The sequence below is a fragment of the Sardina pilchardus genome, chromosome 18, assembly GCF_963854185.1.
Source record: "Sardina pilchardus chromosome 18, fSarPil1.1, whole genome shotgun sequence".
NCBI lineage: Eukaryota > Metazoa > Chordata > Actinopteri > Clupeiformes > Clupeidae > Sardina > Sardina pilchardus.
In genome coordinates this window covers 23,605,226-23,625,779 of record NC_085011.1, presented here as the reverse complement: position 1 = coordinate 23,625,779, position 20,554 = coordinate 23,605,226, and the positions used below count along the sequence as shown (strand labels likewise).

At 45.9% G+C, this 20,554-nt stretch overlaps 1 protein-coding gene across 2 annotated transcripts in view; it reads left to right on the top strand.

Moving 5' to 3' along the window:
• ehbp1 (EH domain binding protein 1) overlaps positions 1-20,554 on the top strand; it is a 165,161-nt gene that overhangs the window by 12,424 nt on the left and 132,183 nt on the right. For both annotated transcript variants that reach the window (XM_062519094.1, XM_062519093.1), the window contains exons 3-4: positions 9,788-9,845; positions 20,201-20,296. In XM_062519094.1, coding sequence (XP_062375078.1) covers positions 9,788-9,845; positions 20,201-20,296 — 154 coding nt within the window. The remainder of the gene's footprint in view (positions 1-9,787; positions 9,846-20,200; positions 20,297-20,554) is intronic.

Sequence of the window (20,554 nt, the reverse complement as noted above, 5' to 3'; positions counted from 1 at the left end):
TCACCCTGTTCACTGTGTGAATGTGTGTGTGTGTTCGAGGTCAAGAGCTTGTTTGTATAGCACAAAAGAGTTCAGGGGCCAGCTTTTATTAAGCAGTTCAGTGAGCACAAATTGTTTTACAACAAGCCCCAAACCAAAAACTGTAAGCGCCATTGGTGCCGGTCATGAAACTTTTATGTATTGTTTTTTGATCACTCCACTGAACACAACAGCAAGGCAATGCTCATTGAGTAAAAAATAATCTAAGCTTGGTTACGATGGTGATGATTAGGGTTGGGTATCGAGAATCGAGAATCGATGGGAACCGGGACTAGCTTTCCAATTCTCCCGGAATCGTTCAAAATGTTAAATTTCAATTCCTAGTATCGATTCCCAGTCCGCGAACCGGAAGAAGAAGCCGCTAAACACCAACGAAGAAGGTGTTTGCATAACCGAGCTGAGGCAACAAGACGACAGTTCATAGATTTGATATTTATATTGTAGTTGAAAACAGCCCTGTGAGAAATTTATAGTAAAGTTCATAAAAAGTAAAAAGTTCTTGATGGAGAATATCAGACCGTTGGTTAGTTAGCTCATTTAAAATATCCAAACTTTTTTGACCCTGCCTCTTACAAGAATCGGAATCGAGAATCGTTAGGAACCGGAATCGAAACAAGGAATCGAAATCGGAATCGTTCAAATTCAAACGATACCCAACCCTACAGATGATGATGATGCTGGTTGTGAAGACGAGTAAAGGCTGGCTTACATTGTACGATTTTGGTCTGTTTTAACAGTCGGCGACTAAATTTCCAAAATCGGGTGGAAATCCTGGGAATCCAGAGGCGGACACTCCTGGTTCCGGAGAGTAAAAGTCCTGCCATATATTCTCTCTACCTGTGCACTTAACACAGGCGATATCACTAATTATCTGATCTACCTGGCAGCTAATTAGGATGAGCTGGTTTACTAAATGGTTGAATCAAATACTTGGCAGGACTTTTACTCTCTGAACCCGGGATGTCCGCCTCTGATGATGATGATGCTGGTTGTGAAGACGAGTAAAGGCTGGCTTACATTGTACGATTTTGGTCTGTTTTAACAGTCGGCGACAAAATTTCCAAAATCGGGTGGAAATCCTGGGAATCCTGGGAATCCTCCGCGCTCCCGTCAACTAAATCGTTTAGTGTAAGGTGCCAATCTTAGCGGTTTTAAGTCCGTCGGTGACAGTCTTTTGACGAGTCTGTCTGAGTGGAAGATGGCTAAGTACCTAACGTAGTTGAACTGCTTTAGAAGCTTTTGGAATTGCCCTCATGTCATTGCATTCGCATATAACCCGCAAACCAGACTGTATCTGAGGATGGAACTCTCCCCGTTTGCACAGTACTGCTTCCCTGTGTTACATAAACAGCATTTGGATAGGAGTGGTATAGACCTGTGTGTGTGTGTGTGTGTGTGTGTGTGTGTGTGTGTGTGTGTGTGTGTGTGTGTGTGTGTGTGTGGAAGAGGGAGGCAGACGGAGGGTGGTTACTCGAGCCAGTGCTCTGTCAGCTGTGTGTCCAGTGTTGGGTTGCTCCTTCCTCTGGGCTGACAGCCGTATTTGTTAGCAGCTGTCAGCGAGGAAGTGCCCTCCCCTCCCCTCTCTCTCCCATCCCAACCACCCCCCCCACCTCCCCTCCCCTCTCTCTCCCATCCCAACCACCATCCCCTCACCCCTTGTCCCACCCCTCCACCTCCCCTCCCCTCCCCTCTCTCTCCTCGCCTCCTCTCCCTTTATTCAGGATTTTATTTTTGTAATGCATTTTTATGCTGACCTGCTTGCTGAGGATACAAGCCAGCCTCTCCTCTTCCCCTCCCCTCCCGGTTACACTAACCCCCCCCCCACCCCACCCCAGCCCATCCTCTTCTGTCACTGACAATGAGAGGGAGACTGAGCCAGAGAGGTGCTTTATGGACAGAAAGAAGATGGGATACAGAATACATCTGCAGAGAGAAAAAGCAGAGGGTGACATGGAAAAGGCCGAGACTGAGACGGCAGTGGTGCACAGTAGCAGAGAACAAGGGTGGGAGAGAAGGAGGGGCGGATGCCGTACAGTGGCAAGTTTCTTTTTTAACGTCGGGTCAGGGCAGAGCTTCAGCCTCTTAAAAGGCCAGTCTGGTGCAGTTTTACAGGCGCCGCGCTGTTAGCACGCTAGCCCGTGGCCAGGAGCTCTTTCAGAGAGATCCAAAAAAAGGCTGCCGCTGCCGTGGCTCCCAAAACAGCAGGGTGAGGTGCCGGGCACATCTGCAGACTGCATCAGGCACCGAACAACTTCCTTTGTGTGCGTGCGTCTGCTTTTTCTTCCTTCCCCCTGTAGCAATGCCATACACACACACACACACACACACACACACACACACACACACACAGACTCACAGCCACTACCTTTGGAATCCGTTGTGACTAATCAGCAGGCATCTTTTTCAACACACACACACACACACACACACACACACACACAAATGTAGGTGTTTGGGTGCTGTGAACAATACACTGCAGTTATGGCTCAGGGTGTCTCCAGTCCCCCCCCCGCTGCCCCCCCTGCAGCCGAGCTGGTCGTGCCCAGGGAAGACACTTCCGCCCGGGCCTGTCTGGCTGGCGCACCGCCTCCTTCCATGCCCCGCTTCCCAGAGATAGCATCTCCCCGGGCCTCTCCTGCGCCCCTGCTGCGCATGACCTACTTTAGCTCTCTTATCTCTCTCCCTTATTTATTTATTTTGCCCATATTGTTACATTTAACTTTAACTTCTTCTCCTGCTTGTCTGACTTTTTTTTTTTTTAAGAATTCTTTATCCCCTACATTTTTTTTCTCCCGTATAAATAGGCATACTCATGAAATCGAAATGCAACAAAGGAAACTGGCTTGGCTTTGGGTATTGTCTTCCTCCCAGGGCGGTTGGCCTGTGTGTGTGTGTGTGTGTGTATATGTGTCTGTCTTCCCCTCCTTCCCTCATCTCTCAGGCTATTTTTGTCACTTTTTCTTCTTTCACGACTCATGATGAGCTTCGCTGAGTCGCCTTTGCTCAGCCTGTCCATCTCTAGACTCCTAGCACTAGAGGAGGAGGAAGTACAGTGGAGGATGACGCCTGCTGCATAAGTGTGTGTGTGTGTGTGTGTGTGTGTGTGTATGTGTGATACTGGCAGAGGGCATGAGGAGAGCCGACACTCTTTTTCTGAACACAACAGATCACTTACAGTGTGTGTAGGAGGAGAGGTTGGGCTGATGTTTGTTGAGCAAAAAAAAACATTGAACAAGTTTTGAGACCTGTTGAGGAGGAGCATCAGTGGTCAGTTTTGAGATTTTGCCTCTAGTTGAGCAGATCGCCCTTGAATTAACTCTGCACAGAGTGTGGCAAAGATGGTGATGAAAAGTAAGGAGAAAAACAAAGAGTAGACAAGCAGTGAAATGAGAGGCCAAAACTGTGGTAGCTGGATGGAGAACATTTATCACCCCAGTGCTGCAACACTGTGTTCGAGAGGCAGGTTTAGGCCAGTGTCTTTGGCCGTAGAGTAGTGGACTGTGTACACTGAAGTTCAGGGGGAACCTTCTGAGGCTGTTTAAATGTGTGTGTGTGTGTGTGTGTGTGTGTGTGTGTGAGAGAAAGCGTGTGTGTGCACACCAACGCTGCACGTGCTGAACACTGCAGTTCTCAGCCTGCCAGCAGCACCCCAGCAGCTGTCAGAAGCTCAGCAGGCATCCCCCCCTATAGCTCTCTGCTTCGTGCTCTCGCTCTCGCTCACTCGGTCTCACCCTCACATCACATAGAGCCGTCTCTCGCACACACACTCTGTATCTGTGACTCCCACAAGCTGGATTAGTTGAGAAAGAGCGCTCTGCTTGTCACACATCTTTTTCCTCCACCCGTGCCCAGCCTTGCCCTTCGCTGCCCGTATCCTCGGTGGCTTCACTGAAGGGGTCTCTGGCCTCTCGTCTCACTTCCTTTGAGTCAGGTTTGGATTACACGCAGGTAGTGCAGCTTTCACATCAGTTCACTGCTGAATCGGAGTCAGCGTGCCGTGATGATGGCTTTGTTCCACAGTCCAATGGAGTAGCAGAACATCAGTTGGCATTGGCAGGCCAGAATAAAACTTTTAAAAGTATGAATGTCCCCATTTTAGGTTTGCTATAAAGAAATGATTCAAACTCAAGTGTGGAAAATGTATGAAAACATTGAAATTGTAATAAAGTTACCTTACAGGTCTTAGTTTTTGAACCTAAACAATATGTAGACAATCTGAGACGGTTCCGTTTTCCTGGATTCTGTCCGATTTTACATGGAATGATCCTTCTGCAGTCGTGGAAGGTGATGATCATGTATATGCCGACTGCAGTCATCTTGCTTGTTTTAGTGTGTGTGTGTGTGTGTGTGTGTGTGTGTGTGTGTGTGAATCGCCAAGGCAAAAGCTCCTGGATGGCAGTCAGCTGTGCCAGTGGTACTTGCTGGCAGCTTCAGCATCAAACCAAAACACAGCGCGAGCTGCTCTAAAGCAAACAGTCCTCTCGCCCCCTCCTCCCCTCTGAAGCCTTCTCTGTTTTGGGTTTCATTTGGAGAGAGCCACCGTAGGCTTTGTTCGCTTTGTGTATTTTCATAGGATGGATTGCTCTGCTGAAAGACATGTTTTATTACTATCCCTAACCCCATTTAATTTGCAGCAAGGTATTGTTGTTGTTGCATTTTCCACAGACGAGTGCATTCCAGGAGTAGTCTGTTTCTCCCCAGACAGAACTACTAGAGAGCAATAGAGCTATTTCACCCTATAAGGGTTTTGTTATTAGAAGTCATACGTTTTTTTTGTGTGGTCCTACTAGCATGCTTAGACTTTTCGGGCATGCAAGCTTGTACTTTGGCTGAACTCCGCTAAAGATAGTGAACTTTTGTTGACTATCTGTTTGTTGTGATAATGCATCTGATTGTGCCGATTTAATACAGACATGTGTTTCTCTTATGAAACCATCCAGAGCGGATCTAGAGTCATTATATCACCAGTCGTCAGGTGATTGGATCACGATGCTAGCCCACAACTGGTCCTCATCAGGAGTGACGCAGGTGCTGCCTCTACCAGATGCTGCGGCCCTGATTACTCCAAGTTGGCATGTTCTCTGTGTGTGATTTGCTTGTTGTCAAAGCAGACAGCGGTCCTTTGTTGCCGTCACGTGTGGTATTTGCAGCTGTGATGTGTAGTGCCCCCCCCCCCCCCGCCCCTTCCAATTTACTCTCACCCCCACCTCACCCCAGGTGCTGTTACTCTCTCCTCTGTAACATTCGATTCTAAATCATCATCATCACCTGGCCTAAGATGGGCTTCATCTCATCAAAATAAGGCATCGGCTTTCAGCAGTCTGCCTGTGTGTTTTTCTTTCTCCGTTTTCTGCCTGTTCAGATTGCTCTCGCTCCCCCTTTTCCGTCCCCCCCCCCCCCCCCCCCCCCCCTCCATCCTCAGATGGAATCCATTTGATGCGAATCATTTGATGAGCGAAATGAAAAGCGGGGATACAAGCTCCCTCCTGAGCTGAGCGTCTAGTTTTTGTTCTACCTCTACGCTCCGATCTCCCCAAAGTGTGTGTGTGTGTGTGTGTGTGTGTGTGTGTGTGTGTGCGGATGTGTGTCTCCGCCAATCCACTCACCTGTTTTGTAGTGTTTTTAAGGCAGTGGAGGGTCTGTACTGAAGGTGTGAAGCTAAGGTAGTGTGTTTTTCTAGCATCAGAAAGGAATCTCAACCCCCACCTCCCCCCTCCCCCCACACACACACACGGGGATTGGCAGACAGAAGAAAAATGAAGGAAGAGAGGAAAACAAATGAGTGTTCATACGGGGGAGAAGGAGAGAAAAAAAACCCCGAGGAGGGTGAGTTCGGAGCGGCGAGGCAGGCAGCTCTTTGACGCGTGTAAGTGCCGCGGAGCATTCCTGTGGCGTTCCATCACAGGGCCGCGATGCACAGTGCCTGCTCGCCCGCTTGCTCGCTCGCTCGCTCTGCTACTGGAGGTCTGGAAGGAATGGAATGCAGCGGGCCACACGGAGACCAGCGCAAAGGAGGAGGAGGAGGAGGAGGCAGCGTGCGAGGGATCCAAGTCTGCACTAGTGATTGTGTTGAGTGAGGTGTGTTATTGAGAGAATATATGTGTGAGAGAGAGAGTGAGTGTGTGTGTGTGAGAGAGAGAGAGAGAGGGAGGGAGTGTGTGTGTGTGTGCTGGGTAGTGTTTGGGAGTCAGAAACATATGAGGGGGAAGAGTGTTCTGAACAGAGGTTAGGGTTAATGGGTACCGTCTGTGTGTGTGTGTTGAAGTTTGAGCAGAATGACTGAAGCTGAACAGAGATTGATGGAGAGAGGGTTATTGTGTGGAACAGGCACTGAGTGTGTGTGTGTGTGTTAGGGGAGGCAACATGAGGGAAAAGGAGGACTGAAGGAAAAGACCAGAAAGAGAGGATTCTCTGTGCGTGTGTGTATGTGCCCTAGTGTGTTTGTGTGTCGGAGGCGGCAAAGCAAGGACACAGTGCAGCCTCTGAGGAGCAGGCGGGCAGAATGGTTGGCATTCGTGGCATGGCGCAGGGTGCTGGGTGCTGTGGTTCCGCAGCACAAAGGCCACCGGGGGGGTGCTGCAGGGAGGTGGCGCTGCAGCAGTGGTCATGGGAGCTCACACAATGGGCCGCTGTGTGTCGCCTGTGACCCGGCTCTCCTCCTCTTCTGTCCTCCCCTCACACCCCCACGGACATGCCCCATCCTCGCTCTGTCTGGTACTGCTCTCTCTCTCTCTGTCTCTTTCTCTCTCTCTCTCTCTTTCTCTCTCTGTCTGTCTGTCTCTCTGTCTTTCTCTCTCTCTCTCTCTCAGTCTCTCTGTCCCTCTCTCTGTCTCTCTCTTTTTGTTTCATCCTGTCCTCATTTCATTATTCTCCTGCGTCCACTCCCCCTTGCTCTTGATTGTGTCAGTATTACTAGCAGATGCGTTGGTCAGAAACAAACTCCAGCCTCCTGTTTTGCAAGAATCGCTTGCAAAACATTCTCCTCCTCACACAGCCAGTGTGTAAGCCAGTGAATCAGGGCTCGTCTTTGCCCCTTGGTCATCAGCCTGAGACTTTTATGCACTTTTATGGTCCGACTTCAAATAGAACCGACATTCACTGAAAACGTACAACTTAAACGTCCCCTACAGCTACCTTCAGCCTTGTGTTTGTGGGGTTTTCAATTGTACACAAAGAGGGGATTGACAGATGAAGGGTCTGTGCTGTGGCCAGACTTGGGTCCCTGTGTCTGTGACTTTAAGGGGCTTTTGACGCAGCTAATGGAGCTGTGACTGGTTTCACAGGAAACGCATGCCGGCTCCCACCAGAGGCTGCTGGAACGTAACTGGAAAAGCCTTCAAGTGCACCTTTGTCTGGGCCCTGAGCTGGTTTTTCCCACTGGAATCTCTTACAGCGCTAGAGCACTTGGCGTTGCATGGCTATACTCTCACAGCGTCTTTCTTCCACTTCCACTTTTCCCTCACTCACTTTCTCTGACTCACATTTTCACCCAGTCAATTCAATTCAATTCAATTCAAAGGAGCTTTATTAGTGTCTTTATTAGTCTCTCTTCCACACACACACGCACACACACACACACACACTCTCTCTCACTCTCTCTCTCTCTCTCTCTCTCTCTCTCTCTCTCTCTCTCTCTCTCTCTCTCTCTCTCTCTCTCTCTCTCTCTCTCTCTCTCTCTCTCTCTCTCACACTCACACTCACACACACACACACTATTCACACGTTGAGATCACAGGATCTGCTGCTCTAACTGAGTCTCTTATTGGACCTAATCCACTGTAGTCTCAGCCCTAGCTCAGACACAGGCCGACAGTAAAAGTGTGTGTGTGTGTGTGTGTGTGTGTGTGTGTGTGTGTGTGGATATGTGGAGGATTCAGGTAATGTGGGCAGGTGTAGACCCTAGTTGCCTTACTAGTGTGTAATCGTGCTCTGCCTCAGCCAGCCTCTCTTTGTGCAGGCTCAGACGGACTGTGTTTGTGTCTGCAACGCTCTGCTTCAGGCTCAGCTTCATCATTAATTTATTCCTCTGGAGGACTGATCCACCTGTGGGACACACACACACACACACACACACACACACACAGAGCTGCTTTGCACTGTGTAGAGGGTGGATTTTCAGTTCAGAGTAGCGACAGTTTGATGGACTGCATTAGAGTTTCACATCCGTGTTGATTTTGTGGACCTGTTCGAACAGGAACAGATTTCACAAGCTCATTCTTTTATGTGCATGTGTGTGGCGTGAGTGAATATGTCTGAGCGTTGATGAATCACAGATGTTTGGAAATCGGTGTTAGCAGCGGTGTGAATGTGTGTGTGTGTGTGCGCGCGCAAGTGTGCGCTGCCTGCCTGTGTGTGTGTGTGTGTACTCTTAAATCTTTGATTGACTGTTAGACATCAGAAGAGCATGCTGTCAGGGCACTTGTTTCATCTGATGGGAAGGGGGAAGGGCCGTCTTTCTGGCCTCCATCTTCTGCTCCTCACTTCTCTTCCCTGCCTGTCCGCCCCTCCTCCTCCTCCATCCCTGTCTGCTAGAGGCTACTTTGGTCTTGGACCAGAGCTCATTTCAGAAAGGTGGCTTGTGGTCATCTCATTTTGTTTTGAATGAGGATCAAGAAGCAACCAGTCAGACTGTCAGTATGTGCACCATTAATTATTTAGTCTATGCGCAATTTCCAACTTCAAACTACGTGCTTGAATGCTTACTGTGTTTAGTTATTTTCTGGTGGCATGCTTGTGTTTGGAAGGTGTTGCCTTAAGTGATAAACACATTAGACAAAGTGTTGCATTCTTTAGCGTCTTCACTAGAGTGTGCCAATAGAGAGATGTAACTGAGACTGAAAAGCCAAAAATGGCGAGACCTCTTTCAGACTGATACATCACTCTTTACATAGTTAAGCTATTAAGTCGTGGTCTCTGCACAGTTGTTTTTTGGTGAATAGTCACAAATAGTTGTATGTGCAAATTACTTGCTTACTATATGTGCAAATTGACTTCAAAAACGTAAAACTGCAGGGAACCCATCACACAGCAGTGCAATCATATTTCAGAGCTTTTCAGCCTTTTTTACTCTGAATAAGATTGACAAGTAAAAGCGTCAAGGTTGGGCTAAGAAATACCCGAGGTCAGATTTTTCAAAGGTTTGCTGGACAGATGGACTGGTTGTGAATCTTGATGGACCAAATGTATGGGCATGTGGCTAGTTTGCCTCATAATTGTGCATGCAGTGTATTAGAGGTCTCTGAGCATGAATAGTTGATGAAACGTTCAGTGATGGACAAGCTAAGCTATAAGTTACTCTATTAAAGGAGAAATCTGCCGATTTTTACAATTTTCTTTTTTTTCCCCCATATAGATCTCTGTTTCTCGAGGTCACAGAGTGCTGTTGGTACGAAAAAACCTGAGAACAACCGGTTTAATGTAGCGCTGTAGCTCTCTGGCTGTTTTACCAATTTTTTGTTTGTTTGTTTTTTCCATACTTACAGTACTCTGTGACCTCGAGAAATGGAGATCTGTATGAAAAATTGCTCAGATTTCTCAGTACTCCTGATAGAGTAGCTTGTAGCTTAGCTTGCCCAAACGTTCTGTGGTTCTAGTCTCATTCCTGGTCATGTTCATGTTGGTGAGTGGGCCTCCACTCTGCTGCCAGTGACTGAATTAAAGTGTTAAGACTGTAAGGAAAAAAAAAAAAAGAATGATTGACTGTATTTGTCATTGCGCTAAACCCCAGTCTCCTCCTCTGTGTCCACAGGCAGCCGGACAAGCTGGTGGTGGTATGGACACGCCGCAGTCGACGGAAATCCTCCAAGGTTTGTTTTGCGCTCCTTTTCACAGTCCTGTTTTACTGTGTCGACTCGTGCAGACCACTTGCACAGCTTCAGGAACAAGTCCCAAGACCTGTGTTGCATGTTCAGACAGAGTGGACATAGCTAGTGTGGCTGGAAGTTCTCCATAGGAATTCACTTGGATTAGGGGCGTTGAGCAGAATAACACTGAACCGTGGTTGGTTCAGTCTGCAGCATGCAACCTCACCTTGCCTGACACTGTCAGAATTTAAATAGCTGCACCATACTCAGAAGAATAGTTTGGTTAGTCAGACCTGTATCAAAACCAGGCTGATGCGTATGTAACCCAATGAATGGACTTGCTCCGCCAGATCAGGCCATCTGTAAGTTTACGCATGCAGAGACTGATGCGGTTTAGAAGGGGAGATTGTAACCCAATGAATTGACCCTTGCCATTATGATGCGCAAAACAAACCAGAGGGCGCACGAGAACATCTAAATGTAAACAATTGGAAACCGTCAATCAGCGTATTTGAAGAAAAGCTCTACGTCTGATGATACACGGCGAGAGGAGCTCAAGAAGAGTCGCTTGGAAACTTGGATTAATCGATACGAACACTTCGAGACTTGGATATTTTGATGAAAACACGATAGCCTATTTGGACACTTCCACTCGACCATTGAAAACATAAAGATCATCTTCGACCACCACCATTAAAGAAGAAGGAAGAAAGAAGACTTTCCCCGTTACAAAGACTTTCCCCGTTACATTTGTAGCTACTGGAATCCTGACTGTTTTTTTTGTTGTACCCGATCAAACCCCGTTGCTTCACCCTTGGAACCTTGGATTTCCCGTCTGGATTTTCCCCGTCGTCTTGGATTCGATTCATCAACATCATCATCATCTACATCAACTTGCCCTTTGTGTTGGACTGCCTGTCACATATCACCATCCCCTTACTACCCTTGTGATTGTGGTAGGATCTGGACATTACACCTTGCACAAGTTGGATTGAATCTTTCCCCCTTTTCATTTCTTTTGTTTATTATTTTTTGAGTGCACTCATATTTTATTTTGTTTGGTTTTCATTTAGTTTAAATGATAATCTATAATAAGATTTGGTATTAAATAGAATATAAATAGAATAAATATATAGAAACAAATAGAATAAATATAAAATAGTATATGGATATATACAGATAATAAATAGAATATTATAATAGAATATATTAGCAAAATAGACACAACCTAATACTTTTAATATTGATATTGAGATAACTGTTGAACTGAATTGAATGACATTGAACTGTGAAAATAAATTATATATTTTTATTATAACCTTAACCACGAGTGTGTGTGTTGTCTTTTGGGGTGAGTACTAGAATTTGGTCTAGAGAAAACCTATACCAATCTTCACTGAACTTAGATATTAGATTAGACTGTCCCTGTATAAGTATAGGCCATTACCCTGTCGTACAGGTTACAGAAAGTTGGCGAGCCAGAGCCAGGAGATTGGTTAATTAGCGTTTCAGACCATATACTACCCCATTGACCACACCTCTCTATAAAAATATTTTGAATTATATATAGTTTTATTTAGAAAATAACACGGTCAATATGGAACTTTGCAATCAGTATAAAGTCCATGGACAAAACAGCTTATTAGTTGAAGGTGTCAATGAAATAATCTCTGATGAAATGATAAAAAGTTTTTTTGAACAAAATGGGAAGATCTCATCCTTTATCAGAGTTAAGGATGAGCCCAATCAACCTAATGGTAGGGTATTGATAGAATTCGAGTGTGAAAAGTCAATCACCAGGATCAACCCAGATACCCTTGGCAATATACCTAGTCCCAGCGATCCAACTACTCTATGGAACATCAGAACAATTAGAGAAATATGTCAAGAGGAAATAGGCAAAGACTTAGCACAGCAATATCTTGAAGAACTCAGTGCTATTGGTGGTAGTGCCACATCAGGCTATGCGACAATCCTAGAGAATGAACTGAAACGCATTCGATCTACAGCATCACAGGAACCTCACAACACGTCCAGCCTGGGACACAGCCCTATGCAGAACTCTAGCATTGATGTTGAGCGCACATCTAGCATAACCCAAGAATGTAACAGAAGCCAACCTATGCCCAACATTCACTGTGTTCCAAGCACACACTCATCTGTGCGTAACTCTATAAGCCTTGAAGAAAACATCATTAACCCCCCAAGCATTCAGAGAGTTGTAGTAGAACACGTTATTAAGAACGAGTCAGCACACCCATACAGTAGCCCAATCAAAATGCGAACCTTCTCAGGTAGGCTTCCAAAGCCAAATGGGGAAGTAGATTACGAAGCTTGGAGAACTCAAGTTGAACTGCTTCTAAGTGACACCCATGTCACGGATTCACAAAAAAATAGAAAGATACTAGAGAGCTTGATTGGTACAGCTGCTGACATGGTGAAACCACTTGGTGTTAATGCAAACCCTGTAGCTTATGTAAACCACCTTGAATCCGCTTTTGGAGTCGTAGCAGATGGAGAAGAGCTTTTTGCTGCATTTTTGAGCGCAAACCAGAATTCTGGAGAGAAGCCATCCGATTATTTATTCAGACTTCAGACCCTCCTCACTAAAGTTATCTCTAGAGGGGGAGCCCCACTTGCAGATTCAGAAAAGCACTTAATTAGACAGTTCTGCAGAGGATGCTGGGACCACTCATTAATTTTAGGCCTTCAATTAGAACAGAAGAAAAATAGCCCACCCTCATTTCCTGAATTGCTTCATCAGCTTAGAACAGAAGAAGACCGTCGTTCAGTTAAACTAGACAGGATGAAGAAACATCTAGGGAGCTCAAGAGCTTCAGCGCATGCCCATGCTGTTTATGGAATTGAAGTCCCAGTCGAAAACAAAGATGATGACACACAAAAACTCCGTGATGAAGTAGCTGAATTAAAGAAACAAATTGCAACCCTGTCCATCAAAAAAGAGCCACAGCCAAACAGAACTCAAATCGAAGCCAGCTGCATGGTCACAAATGCCTCCACACCTCGAAATTTCGCGCCTCGTCATCCTAAACCATGGTTCTGCTTTAAATGTGGTGAAGATGGTCACATTGTTGCCCACTGTGTCAGTGCCCCCAACCCCGTTCTTGTCCATCAAAAGAACACAGAGCTGAGACAAAAACGTGAAGCTTACAGGAATAAGCATACAGTCACCTCCATGCCTTTAAACTAGTAGCAGCTCCTGTTCCGGGACGTTCAGGAGCTAAGTACCAACATATGAGTCCCAAACCCATTAATGCTATAATGAATAGAACCCAGACAGGGAAAGACAGATACAGACAAAGATGCCAAAATAGCCAATCCCTTCCCCTTGGACTCGTAGGCCCACGCTGCACTGCATCTGTCTCCATTGAAGGAATTGAATGTGAGTCAATCCTTGACACTGGTTCCCAAGTAACAACTATTTCAGAAACATTCTACTTGGACAACTTATCGTTCCTCCCCGTCCAGCCCATTCAGACTCTATTCCAGATAGAAGGTGCCGGTGGCCAACATGTTCCTTATCAGGGTTATATACAAGCCCTCATCTCCTTCCCCAGCAGCATCACTGGCGTTGCTGAACAAGTCTCTTCATTAGTCCTCATTGTACCCAATTGCCATTTCAACACTCAGATCCCCCTATTGATTGGAACCAATGTCCTTGACCGATTATATGAAGGTGGCATAGAAAAACATGGAAAAGAATTCTTACAAAGACCCAATATCAGTAGTGACTGTGTCTTGTTGTTCCAGCATGTTGCCCTTAGTCATCAGGAAGAGATATCAGCCAATCATGTCAAGTTGCATGGACGCCATTCTGTCACCATTCCACCAGGAAGAAAAGTCTCTGTCTTTGGAAATGTCAGAGTGAAGAAACATTCCCCACGTTCCCTTTTTGTAGTCGAATCCCCTGAAAAAATGTCCTTACCTGGTGGAGTGTTTGTTGAAAATGCCTTGATAGAAACTCCTCTTAGATCTTCAAACAAGATTCCTGTCATTCTTAGAAATGTGACTGATCGCACTGTCACACTGCATCCAAGGCAGGTGATAGCTGAAATGATGATAGCTCAATATGTGATGCCATCCGAATCCTCAAAGATGACTTTGCCTGAAGTCCCTCAGTCTCAGAATAACATCAACTTTGACTTGGAAGATTCTCCCATTCCAGAAGAGTGGAAAAGACGAATCACACAGCAGCTGAACAGCATGCCGGAGGTGTTTGCTGTTGATGACTTGTCCCATGGCCGTACAACTGCAGTAAAGCATCGCATCCGACTTCAGGATGAAGCCCCTTTCAGAGAACGACCCAGACCCATTCATCCCTCTGACAGAGAAGCTGTCAAACAACACCTAAGAGAGCTGTTAGATTCTGGAATTATTCGTGAGTCAGAGTCCCCATTTGCATCCCCCATTGTGGTTGTCAAAAAGAAGAATGGTGCGATCAGACTCTGTATAGATTTCAGGAAGCTGAACATGAGAACGATTAAAGATGCCTATGCTCTCCCTAACATCGAAGACACCTTCTCTGCTCTTAGTGGAGCCAAATGGTTTTCGGTCATGGATCTGAAGTCCGGCTACTACCAAGTAGAAGTTGCAGAGGAGGATAAGCACAAGACCGCTTTTGTCTGCCCCCTGGGCTTTTATGAGTTTAATCGTATGCCGCAAGGTGTAACAAATGCACCAAGCACCTTTCAGAGGCTCATGGAGAAATGTGTCGGTGACCTACACCTCAGTGAAGTACTGGTATTTCTGGATGACCTGATTGTCTTCTCTGACACACTAGAAGAGCACGAGGCCAGACTAATGAAAGTGTTGAACCGCCTTAGAGAATATGGCCTAAAGTTGTCTCCTGAAAAGTGCCATTTTTTCCAGACATCTGTCAAATACCTTGGCCATGTTGTAGATGCTGATGGAGTCCACACAGATCCCAGTAAAGTTTCGGCTTTGAGAGAATGGCCTCAACCCACCAACAGAAAAGAGCTTAAATGCTTCCTAGGATTTGCCGGATATTATCGACGTTTTGTGGAAGGATACTCTAAAATAGCGAAGCCATTGAATGCTCTAACTGCTGGCTATGTTGCTCCAAGGAAAAGAGGGAAGATTTACAAGAAGGACAAAGCCAAAACTTCCATCAGTCCCACCTTACCCTTTGGAAATGAGTGGACTGAAGAGTGCGATGTTGCTTTTAGAACCCTCATAGATAAACTGACTTCAGCCCCTGTGCTTGCCTTCGCCAATCCCAACCTTCCTTATGTCCTGCATACTGATGCCAGCCGCGATGGTCTTGGTGCTGCGCTCTATCAGGAGCATGATGGGAAGATGAGAGTTGTGGCTTATGCCAGCAGAGGGTTATCTAGAAGTGAACAAAACTATCCTGCCCATAAACAAGAGTATCTCGCTTTGAAATGGGCCATCTGTGAGAAATTCCATGATTACCTCTATGGAACAGAATTCCAAGTTCTAACAGACAACAACCCCCTAACTTATGTGTTGACCACAGCAAAGCTTGATGCAGCAGGACATCGCTGGTTAGCCTCTCTGTCAACCTACAGATTCAACATCAAGTATAGGGCTGGGATCAACAATCAAGACGCCGATGGCTTGTCCAGAAGACCTCAGAGTCCATCAGAGGAAGATGAGGAGTTCAAGCAGGAGAAAGTGAGGATAGAAGAGCTGAAGCAAAGAATTTTAGATGGAGAAAGCAAAACTGTTTCCGGTGACATGCTATCTGCTGTATGTCAGCGCCACTCTGTGATCACTTCGGCTGACTATTCGCCGCCAGAACTCCCCATTTTTGCTGAATCCTTAGCTTTAGATGCTTCTGCCATTCCTGATGACTTCGTGTCCTCTGGACAAGGCACCCTCCCTGGAATGACTCACAAAGACTGGTATCAGTCTCAAAGACAGGATCCATCTATCAGGCGTGTGATCAGTTTCGTTCAAGGAAACAGAAAACCCACTTTTCAAGAGACATCCTCTGAACTGTCAGAAGTCAAGCTGCTCCTTAGAGAATGGAATAGACTAGAACTTATAGATGGAGTACTGTTCAGGAAAGTCCTCGATCGTGGAAATCAGATTTATCAGTTGGTGCTGCCTAGTAGCCACAGAGAAAAAGCATTGCATGGCCTTCATGATGAAGTTGGCCATCTTGGTGCTGAGCGCGTCCTTCACCTTGTTCGTTCCCGATTTTACTGGCCGAAGATGTTCCAGTCTGTGGAACAGAAGTGTAGGACTTGTGAGAGATGTGTGCGGCGGAAAACAAACTCCCAGCATGCTGCTCCCATGGAGAATATACAGACCAGCTATCCCCTTGAACTGGTGTGTATGGATTACCTCTGCATCGAACCTGATAGTAAGGACACTAGAAACATCCTCGTCATCACGGATCATTTCACCAAGTTTGCTGTTGCCATCCCCACGAAAGACCAAAAGGCGAATACTGTTGCCAAAACACTGTGGGAACATTTCATTGTGCAGTATGGTTTTCCAAGTCGCCTTCTCAGTGACCAAGGGAGAGATTTTGAATCCCACACCATAAAGGAATTGTGCTCTCTGATCGGAACTGAAAAAATCAGAACCACACCATACCATCCACGTGGAAACCCTGTGGAAAGATTCAACAGGACCCTTCTCAGCATGCTTGGAACATTAGAAGACAAGGATAAATATCATTGGAGGGACTTTGTCAAACCGCTAGTCCATGCATACAATTGTACGAAAAATGACACCACAGGCTACTCGCCATATGAATTACTGTTTGGCAGACAACCACGATTGCCCATTGACCTAGTTCTAGGCCTAACACCAGACCAAATTGGATTCAAGTCACATTCAGAGTACGTTAAACATCTTCGTCAACGCCTCCAAGACAGCTATGCACTTGCCTCTGAAAGCTCTAAAAAGATGGGAGAGAAGAATAAAACCAGGTTTGATAAAAAGATCAGAGCAGCAGAACTTGTTCCTGGAGATAGAGTCCTGGTGAAGAATGTGAACATCAGAGGAAAGCATAAACTTGCAGACAGATGGGAAAAGGCAGTCCACACAGTAGTGAAGAGGATGGGAGACGGCCCAGTTTATGTTGTCAAGCAAGAACAGGGTGAAGGTCCACACCGTACTCTTCACAGAGATCTTCTTCTGCCCTGTGGCTTTCTACCTGTTGCAGATAGAGACTCAGAACCTGAAACAACCTTACCTACAAGGAGGCTGAGACGCAGGGGTGCAGCCCCGGAGCAGACCAAGCACAATGATCTTGTTGACCCAGATACGCTCAGCAGTGATGAAGATGAGGATTGCTATCTGCAAGTTCCACAGATCTCAACAAGGTTCCCCCAAATCATCCGAGCAACCACACAGGCCACCCCGCCAGAATGTGCCATGGAGCTGTCGAATCGAATCGGGTTGAATCCAAGCCCATCAGAATCCTCCCAATCTCATAATCCACCCATCAGTGAAGAACCCCATACCCCTGAGTCTGTTCAGAATCAATTACTGGAAGAGGAATCAATTGTGCGTGAGACAGAAATACTCACAGATGAGCCTCAGTTTGGACCAGTTGAAGGATGTTTGCCTGAAAACAACCCACTTGAACTTGAGAATGCACCGCCCACTGATGTGACTGCCCAGGCTGACCCGTCTGAGAGTGAACAGATCAGAAGATCTAGCAGAGAAAGACATCCCCCTCAGAGACTCTGTTATGGTGAACTAGGAAGGCCTTTAGTCCTAGCCATTGCTTCATTTTTTGACAGTTTGGGTAGAAATGTTCCTGATACTTCTTCAGTGCCCTCCGCAAGATCAGGCCGTGTGCAAACGCATGCAGAGACTGATGCGGTTTAGAAGGGGAGATTGTAACCCAATGAATGGACTTGCTCCGCCAGATCAGGCCATCTGTAAGTTTACGCATGCAGAGACTGATGCGGTTTAGAAGGGGAGATTGTAACCCAATGAATTGACCCTTGCCATTATGATGCGCAAAACAAACCAGAGGGCGCACGAGAACATCTAAATGTAAACAATTGGAAACCGTCAATCAGCGTATTTGAAGAAAAGCTCTACGTCTGATGATACACGGCGAGAGGAGCTCAAGAAGAGTCGCTTGGAAACTTGGATTAATCGATACGAACACTTCGAGACTTGGATATTTTGATGAAAACACGATAGCCTATTTGGACACTTCCACTCGACCATTGAAAACATAAAGATCATCTTCGACCACCACCATTAAAGAAGAAGGAAGAAAGAAGACTTTCCCCGTTACAAAGACTTTCCCCGTTACATTTGTAGCTACTGGAATCCTGACTGTTTTTTTTGTTGTACCCGATCAAACCCCGTTGCTTCACCCTTGGAACCTTGGATTTCCCGTCTGGATTTTCCCCGTCGTCTTGGATTCGATTCATCAACATCATCATCATCTACATCAACTTGCCCTTTGTGTTGGACTGCCTGTCACATATCACCATCCCCTTACTACCCTTGTGATTGTGGTAGGATCTGGACATTACACCTTGCACAAGTTGGATTGAATCTTTCCCCCTTTTCATTTCTTTTGTTTATTATTTTTTGAGTGCACTCATATTTTATTTTGTTTGGTTTTCATTTAGTTTAAATGATAATCTATAATAAGATTTGGTATTAAATAGAATATAAATAGAATAAATATATAGAAACAAATAGAATAAATATAAAATAGTATATGGATATATACAGATAATAAATAGAATATTATAATAGAATATATTAGCAAAATAGACACAACCTAATACTTTTAATATTGATATTGAGATAACTGTTGAACTGAATTGAATGACATTGAACTGTGAAAATAAATTATATATTTTTATTATAACCTTAACCACGAGTGTGTGTGTTGTCTTTTGGGGTGAGTACTAGAATTTGGTCTAGAGAAAACCTATACCAATCTTCACTGAACTTAGATATTAGATTAGACTGTCCCTGTATAAGTATAGGCCATTACCCTGTCGTACAGGTTACACGTAGAATTTCCTTCACTGAGAATAAAACATTCTACACTACTCTGATAATGCTGTTTAGGTGTCCATGTAAGTTCAGAGAAATATGTCCAACAGAGGCTTCAATACTAACATCTTTATGACCCATGTAGCTGACAAGCAAGCTCATCATCACCTTTTTTTCCCCCATCCGCTAAACCCCTTCCATAAAGCTTGATGGTTGGCTAAGCAGTAAATGCATTTGGCTCTTCCTCAGCTGGCGACTCCCGAGCTCCATTTTACAGCGAAAGACCTGAGCTCGCAAGGTTTTTAAGCGGCCCACTCCAGGCCAGCGGCAGTCACATCATCAAAACAGCATTTTAGTCGTCACTCCCTCCCCCGAGCGTCCGACCTGCCCATCTGTCTGTGTTCTGCGTCCGCATCGCATCACACACACGAGCACGGCGGAGTTCTAATACCGGCGCGGGTCATACTCCGGTCCCCACACAGCAGGCCGCCGGCAGCTTTAATATGGAGAGAGTCTCCCGATTAAGTCCTCTGAAAGGCCCCCGCGCTGGGCTCTGTGTATTCCCCCTTCATGTCCCTTCAAGAGTCTCTCACTCTCGCGCACACACACACACACACACACACACACACACTTTCTCTGTCTCTCTATCGCGCTCTCTCTGCCTCTCTCTCTCTCTCTCTCTCTCTCTCACCCTCTCTCGCCCTATCTTTCTCTTTCTCTCTCTCTCTCTTTCTCTCTCTCTGCCTCTCACCTCTGCCTCTCCCTCTCTCTCTCTCTCTCTCTCTCTCTCCCTCTCTCTCTCTGTCCCCCCCTCCCTAATTGGACTCCTCTCTCCGTGTTTCTCTTGTTCTCTCTCTCTGTAGAGAGGTGCTGTGTCAGCAGCAGCAGGTGCGGCTTATGTACTGTATTCTGCTGAGGTGTTGGCACCGCTGGACTCGCACTGTGTGTGTGTGTGTGTGTGTGTGTGTGTGACCCCCTTCCCCAGAGTGTGTGTGTCTTTCTCACACACACACACACACACACACACACACTCTGGGGAAGGGGGTCAGGGACACTGGGTCTGTGTTGTTGAGTTTGTCCTGGTGTTGATGCATTTAGTTTTATTTACCTCCCAACTGAACCTTTGAACTTTGCCTTGTGAAGTTAAACTACAGAACAGTATGTCAGCCAAAAATAAATACAAAGGCCACACAACTGTGAAACCCAGCCAGAGTCTAACCTATTATCTCTCAGTCTTATGCTGCTGTGTGAGTAAGTGTGTGTGTGTGTGTGTGTCTGTCTGTCTGTCTGTCTGTCTGTCTGTCTGTCTGTGTCTGTGTACATGTGTTTTATGTATTCTTATTTGTTGTCTTTTTTCTTGTCCCCAGTCTCACAGTTGGCAGCCTGGAATCAAGAACCCGTACCGAGGGGTTGTGGTGTGGCCCGTCCCAGAGAACATCGAGATCACGGTCACGCTGTTCAAGGTACTGTACTGTCTCATCTCCCACCGTCTCATTCTGTAGCTCTCCTGCTGTCTAGTCAGCTGATGCAGTCTCTATACGTGAATTTACTACGACGTCACAATGACATAATTTAAACGAAAAATTCTTCCGGGTGGCTAAAGCGAAGCGTTCTTACTATTAAACAAGCATTTCCATATAATTTAACCAGTCTTGGGAGGTTGAGAAGACGTAGTAAATGGTTTGAATGAATTATATTCTTGTTGCTGGGTGCTTTGTGAT